Below are 11261 nucleotides of genomic sequence, written 5' to 3'. Positions count from 1 at the left end.
GATAGGCCGCCCCTCCATGACCGGGATGCCTATTTGTAGCGGCGCGGTGGGACGCCACATAACCGTATGCCGGTTTCTCTCTTTAACCTCCTGTCTGGTGGTGCTTAAGACGCTGGGTACCGTTGGCGCCACTGGTATATAATGGGTGCATCAAATGGTTTTCACGACGTGATTTTGATCATAAAATATTTTAGAAATTTATTTAAATTAAAATGTTTTTAATAGTGTTTTATGAATTAAATTGTTTTAGTATTTTAAATTGAGTTCTATTGTTAACGATTTTGTTTTATTTTATTTATTTAAATATTTCTTGGATCATTTTTGTTAATGTAAATTTTATTATGTTTTCATATTAATTGTTTACAATACTTTATTCCCAATTTAATATTTGTCATTAGTCTTATTTTTTTTATAATTATTTCTCACTAAAATTTTTGGATTATTAATTTATTGTCTTTTATTTGCAAATTATTAATTAAATATTTTCTGGATTTTTGGGACATAAAATGTTGGGTTTTGCGAAAATGTTTTAAAAAAGAAACTTTTCCAACTGAGTGAATTGTGAGAGTTTTGAGAGAAAATATTATTTTTAACTACCTATTATTTATTTACTTATTTCTTATTAATCAATTAACTAAGTTATTTACCCTTTTATTATTATTATTATTATTGTATAGTAGATTGGGTTACTCACTGAGATGATTAGCATCTCATATTTTTAAATTCCATTCCCTTAGGCCAGGTTAATCGACGTTAATCGTCCGGGGGCAAGCTCGATGTCTTGGTTCGTTGTCGAAGACCAAAAGGCTTTTCCTTTCATTTCTATCTTGTGTTATTTCTTTTTATCTTATATTGTATTAAATTTTATATTCAATTGTACTGATAACGCTCTGTATACTATTTGGACGATTATTTATTTAATTCTGCACTGGTTCCCTGTCATTTATTTGAAGTCCTGCAAATTGTGGTAATACTTGTCGTAAAATGGGAGGAATAAAGTGGTGTATATAGAAGTGTGTTTTCTGTGCAAGAAAATTGTGGTAAGTCCTACCCTTAGGGGAGATACTGTTGGATTTTCCGTTAGGAGATTTGGTGGTGTTTTCCTGGGATCAAGACTTGTCTAGGATTCCGATGATGAATTTTGGACGGGTCCTGACATCCTTGACACAATACCTTTTTTCTTGCTCATAGTCAACCTTCAGAACACACAACAAAAAATTTAAAAAGAAAATTGCTCAAAAGAATTTAAAAGAAAAAACAGAAAATAGAGAAACAATAATCTTGGTAGCAGATTTTGAGTTTATGAATCCATTGTTGAAGCAAAAATGTAGGAAACTATAGAAATATGAATATTTGATTGTATCTGGCATAAGATAGATGGGAAGGGATATAGGATGACTTCAATTATTGAATTATTTAATGTTGGTTGGGAAATGCTATCTCCATCCCAATATACATTTGAGAACGAACATTGTAGTTCATTTCAAAGGCAATCATTGTACTGAAATAATTAATTAAAGTAGTTGAGTAAATATTTAGCTGTAATTTCAATTTCTCTTTCTCTTTTGTTACTATTTTTTAATTATTGAACTACATATATATATATATATATATATACATATTTTCTAATCACAGTGATAAAACAACCATTACAAGGGTGATTTTATGTAACTTCAGAAGGAAAAGGATGAGTTCATTGAATAATTTACAGAAAGTTACAATATGTTGTGTGATAAAAAGTATAAATTTGTTTGCAAAGCTATCGAATGTAATTCGGTTTCTTTTCTGAGGGAGACTGCTTGGTCAAGCCATTGCACTCTCCATCTTTTTGCTTGCCTGAACTAGTTTCAACTAGAGATAGATGAAACCCAGTATTGTTGGAAACTTTCGAACCTTCACTTCCTGTGTGCTAAGTTATGATAAGTTACAGAACTAGGGGTTAATAACCTTCTCAATGCTACGGCAAAATAATGCAATCATAGTTGAACTTTTAAAGATTATCTCATTTGAGGGGAGCTGTTATTCCAAGCACCCAACCAGGGTAACTGATCTACTCGGTTAGAAAACTTCCTTGCACCCTCCAGCCGCCAAATTTTACTACATGATGCATTCTGCAGGTCACCAGTGCAGAAATCCTAACCAAGGATGCCGAGAATTTATATGTCAATCTCTTACGATTTTCCATCATCCATCATCAACCAGACTGACGTTTTGATCTTCTGTGTTTCCTAAGAAGTTTAAGCATGTTGTCGGTCACATCAGGTGGGGACTTGTCATCTTCATCTCGGCTGTTGTCAGTAGTATGAGTTAACCATGCCAATGCCTCTACAGCAGCATCCCTTTCAGCAAGCTGCTTGTTTTTCTTAGGTTTTCCAACAAATTCCATACCCTTGAACTCTACCAGCGCTCTAAACTCATTTGTCTTGAGGTGCTTTGTTTTGTATTTCGGAGGAGAGTGCCCTGCCCTCATCATCAGAGTTTGAAGCAAGCTTTTGGGATTCATTCCATCTCTTGTGAATCTGTCATCGTTACCAGACTGCTTTGGCTTCTTGCTATCCCTGCAAAATACAAATCTCCCTTCACGTTGATCTCCATATACCAGCTCTTGAACCGCAAGCATAAGATATTTCCCTTCCATGTGAATGTCCAGACTAGGATCTTGAAACAAATGATGAACAGTCTTGAAACAAAAGTTTATTATAGCTAACAATATTGATACATGAAAGTTGGTAAATAATAATAATATTATTGCCCAATTTGCATACACTTTCCTTGTATAATAAACTTCATGGCTTTCTACCAAAGATACTAGGCCGATAAGTCGAAAGGTAAATCTCAATAAGAAGAGGAAATTGCATCAAAACAAACAAAGTAACTGGAATACTAGACAGAGAAATGATTAAAAACGCAACCCAAGAATTGTTATCACCAAGCATCATGGAAACAGCAGCACAGAAAGATATCATCATTGCTGCAATGGAGAGGAAAAGTGTGCCAAGACCAATCATGAGCTTCCTAGGCAAAGATTTGAGGAAATCATCTTGAGCATATGTTGAAGTGAGGATTCCCAAAAACATCAAAACTGAAGTAGTGGAAGAGAAAAGTGAGATCGCATCTGATATGATGAAGAGAATGAATGTTTTGTCATCAAGGAACTTTGGGTAACCAGTTTTTTCATCATTCCCACCAGGAAGAGTGAATGTTGCAGCAAACATGATTGTAACAATGAGTGCACCAACAACAGTACATGAAGTTGCTGTCTCTTTCATCCATTTTTCTCCAGCAGATAACAATTGTTTGTGTTCTCTTGTAAATAGTTGTCTTGGTGTCAAGGCCTCATTGTTTGTGTGTCCATGTGTCCATGGAGGTACAACTGACTCCACCTCCTATATTTATAGTATGAATATTTGTCTATAATTAATCTTTTTTTGGCTTAAAGTCTATAATTAATTTAATTGATAGAAAACATATATATATATATATATATATATCAAATGTTATAACAAAAATATATAATTAAAAACTTTATTTGAACCCTACATGATTTCGGAAAGTTACATTTTAGATTCCTTAAGTTTTAATTGTTATATCTATTTTAGTCCAACCATTTTTATTTTTATTTATTTAGTTATTTTTTATTAGGATGTTAATGGTTAGAGGGTACTAAAATATAAAAATTTTAAAATAGTAAAGGGTTTAAATTACAATGAAATTAAAACTAGAGTCTAAAGGAACCAAATAACAACAAGTTGTTTATGTGGGACGGAGACGAATACAAGGCAAAATATCTAATTGTCCCAACATGCAAAAAATTTTAATTTGAGAATTTAAATTAAAATGTATTTTGAATTTAAAAGATGTAAATTTAACTTTTTCAAATTAATGGATATTAAAATACAATATCATTATTTGAATTGGTTAATTACTAATTAATGGTTGTTGTTTCTAAGAACAACTTAATAACAAAATTATTATTTTATTAGACAAAGTTATTATTTTATTAGATAATGATCTTAAGATTTAAATTTTTACTAGAGAAAATAATAGTTTTCCTATTAGATTGTGTGTTTAAAAATACATGGTTATATTAAATACATTTAAAAACATATAGCTAAAGAAATTAATATATACATATATATATATATATTACGTACCTTAAACCATTGTAATTCACTCTGCATTTGTAAAGCAGCTCCTGAAATACGATCAAGTTGTGGGGGAGGCAAAAATAAGCCAGCCATATGTAGCATGTTATTTCTATCATCATCTACATGATTTGTTGCTGATAATTTGGAGCCAACTCCATGAATAAGGCTAAAAATTTTTGCCTGGCGATATTGAACTGCAACCATAAATACGTTCCTCGAAGATTCATCGTAGGACTCCGCTAGATCTGGATTCGATTTTAATATACTTTCAACAAATTCAAAATGTCCCTCTTCTGCAGCATCAAAAAGTGCATCGATAATATCTGATCTTGATATTTGGGTTTTATTTAATTTTTTTGTTTCTTCGCACATTTGCCGTAGAAGTGCAGAGTATTGAATGTGGACCAATTTCATTTTATATATTTTCTTGAACCCTATGTAATTATTAAAAATGAAAAAAATTATTTTAGCTATTATTGGATGTATGAAACATATAAACAAATAAATAAGTAAATACATGGGAGGAAGAATTTAAACAATAATTGTAATAATAAAAATTGAATATAACTAATTAATTACCTAAAATGTCGAAGTGCATTGCGACACTTTGTAATGACCAAACTTCACCGTGTAATTCCGTATCTGTTGATTTACAATTATAACTACAAACATTTATTGAGCAAATTTCTAACAAGCTTCAATAACAAATGGAGATATTTTAGGAAAATTATATATAAGCTAGCGTGCATGATTAACATATATGCCTAACCCTTCAATTCCTTAATTTCTTTTTATTTATTTTATTTATTTTTGATATTGTGAAATAGGGAATTAATTCAAACTCTGGATTATTGTACAAGTGGAAACAATGATTTTTGCTATTCTTTTGTATTCATGAAACAAGTTCTTAATATCTTTGACTTAATTTATTAAATCTTCAACCACTGTGTCATTTATAAGGTACTGAATAAAAGTTTTTTTTCGGATGCTCATTGATATTAATTTTATTAATTGAATATATACTAAAACTAGAGCAGTTTGTAGAAGTTACCTGCAGGAAATTATGACAAAGTTTCTCAGATATTTTTGCACTAATTTAAATAATTTAAATTAAAATAACGAGGGAAATTTAACATACCTGAGTTCATTTTAGTATTGGTGGAGAGCTTTGTATATATCTCTTTAATGACGCGGTCTCCATCTATAACTATAGCTATTGAAAACAAAGGATTGTATTAATATCAAGATCATATACATATATATATTTATATAGATATAAATTATGTTCTGTATTAATTCATATAATATGTACTCACATTCATATATCCATTTTTGCCAAAATTTGAGCGGGCGTCCTCTTGGACATACTGCTAATGTATACACAGGAGTATTTTCAGACAAATCAAAAGTTGTGGCCAACAGTGGACAAAGCTGAAGAAGATGCAAAGCAACATCTACATTGTACATATGAAATAAGAATTTTTAGAATCACCATCCAAAAAATATATATATATATAAAAACCACAACAAATTTGCACCACAATTACGAAACACTATATATGTTACATATTAATAAATATAAGGTATGATGATGTGAGTCTAACTACATATATAATATATGTGTATATATGTATTATACTCTTACCATGACATTTCGTAATTATTGCTTGGTCTATGAGCTCAGCAGCATGTTTAAGATTGTCCGGCAATATTAAATCTTCCATCGATGCAACTGAATATAGATAACGACCCATTTCAGTATGACAATACTGAAAGGCCAATACCACCGGCATCGTCCCCTCTTGATCAAGCATGGTTGGTAATTTCTTGTTCTTTTTAACCATGCATTCGGCTATTTTGAAATCTGCATTGTAAATAATAGCTGCTGTAAGAGCTATATTACCACTTGAGTCTTCCATTTCCAAGTCTTCTGGTGACATCTTTTCCACCAGTGTCTCCACAATTTCTGTATGTCCGGCCGTGGCCGCGACATGAAGGGCCGTCATCCTTGTACGTGTCGTGATTTTTTTTCTTACTGCATCTGGGTATTGCGTAATGAATTCCTTTGTAGCATTTCGGTCTCCATCTTGCAGAGCTTTGTGAAACCGTTCGTATTGTTGGTATTGATCGTTTGGAATTTTCACTACAATAGAAAAAATACTTTATTTATATAATGACAATTTAACTTAATATCAAAGCAAAGATCCATAATAATCAATGTTCAAAACTTAATAATTTCTGTTAAAAACATATGGAATTGGTCAATTAAGCAAAAAGATAGTCAGAGTGGGTTTACATGAGAGAAAATGTTAATAAAATATATAATTGAATATAATGATAACCTGCTTTTCAATAACATAATCTTTTTTATATAAATTTAGAAATAGCTCGCTCGCAATAAATTTTTAGTTATCCAATCAGCACCCACCTCTCAACAGTTTAATCTTCTACATGAATTTGTTTAATCCAATATAATTATTCAAAATTATGATAAAAATTTGATACAAATATACAAGTTAGTAAGGAAAAAAAAAAATCAAATATTATACCTTCGTCGTCGTCTTCGGATTCTGATTCTGATTCAGAATTGAATTCTTTTTCCAAAGTATCCCAAGCTTTTTTGGCAGAAGTCATATCTCTGATCTTAGAGAAAGCATCAGTGTTACAAGAAATTTGGATAGCATGGAGGGCAGAGGCGTTCTTGGACCTCCAATACTTGAATGCATGACGATCTTTGGGTTTTGGAGGTTCATCCATGGATTCCACAATGTCCCAGAGATCTTCACCCATCAAGTAGGTTTTCACCCCAACGCTCCAGTCCAGGTAGTTTTTTTTGTCAAGAAGTTCACGAACAATGAATCCAAGTTGGCGACCCATAATTCTAAATATAAAAAACAAATTAATATTATTAATTATTTCTTTTTTTTATTAAAGACACAATGCAGTATGTGTGTGTGTGTGTGTATATATATATATGAATAATAAATAACTATTACAATATTGATTAATTTGTAATATAGCTAATAAAGAAAATTTATGATCCAAATGCCCGAACTTAATTTAATTAAGATGGATTTCCATGTGAATGATAATGAAAACAAAAAAAAAATTATGACTAAGTGCCTAGCTAAAGTTAAAAATCTATTTAAAAAAAAAAAAAAAAAAAAAAAAAAAAAAAAAAAAACCGAAAACATCAATTTACCAAATGGCCACTACTAGTGCAACGAAAGTTGATATCTTACATTGCGAGCAATGACGATGTCCCAATAAATGAAGTTCAAAGCTCAAAGCTCTCTCAGCTACTAAAAAGAAACCGAATTCTTTTTGGGGAAAAATGCACAATCCCACTTACACATATTTATACAATTTTTCTATCCTTTTTTATTTTTATTTTTATTTTTATTTTTTATCATCATCTATGATCTATATAGAGCCTTGGCGTGGTACAAAAGGCGGCATCAGATGAAAAGACAATTCTCTAAAACCAAGAAAAGAACAAAGCAAATACGCAAACTGGATTGAAGGATTTTTTTTATTCCAAAAAGGGAATGGATGAATAGAAGAAAAGAACAAATAAGAATTGACACCTCTCAGCTGCTCTAAATTCTTATTCGTTTATTTCTCATAGAGAGCTCTCTAAAAAAAATTGTATATATATGATTTTAGTTTAGAGATTTTTTTTTTTTTTTTAAAGTTATATAGAATTTTTTTTATTTTTTTTATTTTTTTTATTTTTTGTTTTTTAAAGAGCTGAGAGAGCTTTCTCTAAAAAAGAAAAATAAAAAATAAGAACTGGGAGAGCTCGAAATTTTTATAGAAATCTCTCTTATCTATATATATATATATATATATGATTTAAAAAAAAAATGCAATTTAGAGCTCTCTCAGGTGCAAAAAAGAAACCGAATTCTTTTTAGGGAAAATGCACAATACCACTTACACATATTTATACCTTTTTTTTTTTTTTTTTTTTTCATCTATAGGTATGTATATATATATATATATATATATCCTTGGCGTTGCACAAGAGAACAAAGAACAAAGGAAATATGCATAGATTGAAGGATTTTTTTATTCCAGAAAGGAAATGGAAGCGTAGAAGAAATTTAAAACCAAGAAAAGAACAAAGGAAATATGCAAACTAGATTGAAGGATTTTTTTATTCCAGAAAGGAAATGGAAGAGTAGAAGAAATTAAAACTAAGAAAAGAACAAAGGAAATATGCAAACTAGATTGAAGGACTTTTTTATTCCAGAAAGGAAATGGAGGAGTAGAAGAAATTTAAAACCAAGAAAAGAACAAAGGAAATATGCAAACTAGATTGAAGGATTTTTTTTATTCCAGAAAGGAAATGGAAGAGTAGAAGAAAAAGAACGTATAAGAATTTAGAGCTCCCAGCTGCTCTATATTTTTATTTGTTCATTTCTCATAGAGAGCTCTCTAAAAAAAAATTGTGTATATATATATATATATATTTTCAGTTTAGAGAATTTTTTTGTTTTTTAAAGAGCTGGAAGAGCTCTCTAAAATAAAATTATATAGAAAATTCTTTTGGTTTTTAAAGAGCCGAGAAAGCTTTTTTTTTTTTTTTTTTTAAAAATAGAGCTGAGAGAGCTCTCTTATCTCTATATATATAGATGATAAAAAAAAAAAAAAAAAAGTAATTTAGAGCTCTTTCAGCTGCAAAAAAGAAACCGAATTCTTTTCAGGGAAAAATGCACAAAACCATTTACACATATTTATACAATTTTTTTTTTTTATCATATATATATATATATATATCCTTGGCGTGGTACAAAAGGCGGCATCAGATGAAAAGACAATTCTCTAAAACCAAGAAAAGAACAAAGCAAATACGCAAACCGGATTGAAGGATTTTTTTATTCCAAAAAGGGAATGGATGAATAGAAGAAAAGAACAAATAAGAACAAATAACATATCTATACAATTTTTTTTAATCAACTATATATATACATATATATATCCTTGGCGTGGTACAAAAGGCGGCATCAGATGGAAAGACAGTTCTCTAAAACCAAAAAGAACAAAAGAAATATGCAAACTAGATTGAAGGATTTTTTAATTCCAAAAAGGGAATGGAAGAGTAAAAGAAGAGAACAAACAAAACTCTATGCTTATAAATATTATATATAAAGGAGCAATATTTCTCTGACCAATAAACTATATGGTTCAACAAGTTTTCTTTTTCATTTTTTTCTAATATCAAGGATGAAAGAATTTGAACTCGATTGAGAAAACCGTAGATTTTATTGCATTAGCAGTCCCCACAAGGACATCCATATGAGTTATCCTATAAGTTCATGCTTAACTTTATTTGCCAGAATTAAAAACAAAAAAAAAAAAAAAAAGCTATAAAACGTAGATTAGTTAATAAAATAAAATAAAATAAAATAAATTTCCTTGACTGTATCTCTATGGAGGCACATATACTCTAGTAGTAGTCCTCCACTGTCCGCAAGATTTTTTTGGTCAATCAACAGTCCACAAGCTTTGCTCACTCTTTAGGCTATAGACTATATTAATTTGGCATTCACCAAAAAATAATAATAATAATAATAATAATAATAATTTGACATTGCCATGACAAAAACAAAAAAAAAAAAAAAAAAAAAAAAGAAGAACAAAACATAAACAAAAACAAATCCCAAAAAAAAAAAAAAAAAAGCCTCGTTCATATTAATACTAACCAAATTAATCTCACTCATATAATATATGACAAGCATAGTGTATGACCAATATAAAACTTTGTAAACATAAAACAACTTATTGTGAGTCTCTTTAACATTGTTTGGTTGAGATTTCTCTTTAAAAAAAAGTATGGATACATTATTTTTTATTTTTTTATTTTTTTTTATTTTTTCTTTTTTCTTTCTTAATATTATATTATTTGTTCCCCTCACGCCATATCAAAAAATAATTAAAAAGTCGTATTTGCCACCTTACTTAGAACCAGAGACAGAATGTAATATTATATATAATCATGCCCCAGTGCATTAGAATCTATACATAAAATATTTTTTACTTTATATTTTGTTATGGTATCAAAGGTTTTTATTTTTTATCATTCTTTAATAGAAATGATAGTTTTGAAAAGAGAAAGCATATATAAAAGAGAAATCTAACGGAAAAAAATAATTAATTAAGAGAAGGACAAATCATGGTTAATATTGTAAAGATACTTAGCTAAAGATTTATTACATGAAGAGAATACTTTTGCAGCAAGAATATATATATATATATATATAGGATAAATCTTATCGATAATTCTATAGTGCCCAAATTTTCATTATATATATATATATATAGGATAAATCTTATCGATAATTCTATAGTGCCCAAATTTTCATTATATATATATATATATATATAAAAGATTTATTATGTTTCTATTCATTTCTAGTAAGTGTTTCTCTTTTTACACACACACAATCTCAAACACCTCATGAAATTATTACAGATTGAAGTGACTCAACATTTTGGTTTAATTACCAATATCGTCATATTAGTTGCTTTACGTGCTAGTTTTTAATCATATATTATTTATGTGACAATGTATGATTCATTTGGGAAAATTAGGTTTGGGAAAATTAGAAGATAGTCTGTCATACTCCAAGTCTATATATTTAAAAGTGATAAAAGTCATGCTTATAATACTTAATAGAATTTATAATATAGAACATAAGAACTTTTCAAATATCATTAATAAAATAATATCTAAAATATCTCAAAAAAAAGAAAAAAAAATTCACCAACACCTAAAAAGTTTTCCAAGCTAACAAATATATAAAAAAAAAGTAAATAAAAAAACAATTGAAACACCATTATTTTATACAAAATCCAGCTACCTTGAAACTATGATGTACCTGAAACTATAACAATAAATAATGAGTATAAAATTCAGCAAGTTACTGAGTTTTTTATAAATACAAAAAATAATAAAATACTTAAAATGATAACAAATAAATATCCAAAAATAATCTTTAACAATATAAAAATAATTTTCATATAAACTCTAATTGTTAACTACTTAGTAGGATTTTGTATAACATAATTTCATCCATTGGTAATCTGTATCAACTCGCATGTGAGGCA

The 11261-nt window shown here is 29.1% G+C and overlaps 1 protein-coding gene across 2 annotated transcripts; it reads right to left on the bottom strand.

The window, feature by feature from the left end:
- Positions 1–2776: 2776 nt before the first annotated feature.
- On the bottom strand, positions 2777–8844 carry LOC107435633 (ankyrin repeat-containing protein ITN1). 2 transcript variants are annotated; one of them, XM_060819433.1, is made up of 8 exons: positions 7391–8844; positions 6698–7029; positions 5794–6291; positions 5465–5602; positions 5287–5361; positions 4728–4790; positions 4155–4582; positions 2777–3386 (listed from the first exon to the last, which is right to left on the bottom strand). In XM_060819433.1, the coding sequence occupies exons 2-8, from the start codon at positions 7023–7025 to the stop codon at positions 2787–2789; spliced, it is 2130 nt and encodes a 709-aa protein (XP_060675416.1). In that variant the 5' UTR covers positions 7026–7029; positions 7391–8844; the 3' UTR covers positions 2777–2786. The 2 variants fall into 2 exon arrangements, with proteins under 2 accessions (XP_060675416.1, XP_060675417.1); XM_060819434.1 differs by having other exon boundaries at positions 4155–4441.
- Between the last annotated feature and the right edge of the window lie 2417 nt (positions 8845–11261).

The sequence above is a fragment of the Ziziphus jujuba genome, chromosome 8 (genome assembly GCF_031755915.1).
Source record: "Ziziphus jujuba cultivar Dongzao chromosome 8, ASM3175591v1".
NCBI lineage: Eukaryota > Viridiplantae > Streptophyta > Magnoliopsida > Rosales > Rhamnaceae > Ziziphus > Ziziphus jujuba.
Note: the sequence above shows the minus strand (reverse complement) of the source record. Positions and strands in the feature narration are given on the sequence as shown.

Excerpts from the sequence above, each read along its gene's own strand:
- LOC107435633 (XM_060819433.1), bottom strand. The coding sequence starts at position 7,025 with ATGGGTCGCCAACTTGGATTCATTGTTCGTGAACTTCTTGACAAAAAA. Across the intron at positions 5,603-5,793 it reads AATAATTACGAAATGTCATG|ATGTTGCTTTGCATCTTCTT; the intron begins GTAAGAGTATAA and ends TGTACAATGTAG. Across the intron at positions 4,791-5,286 it reads CAATACTAAAATGAACTCAG|ATACGGAATTACACGGTGAA; the intron begins GTATGTTAAATT and ends GTAAATCAACAG.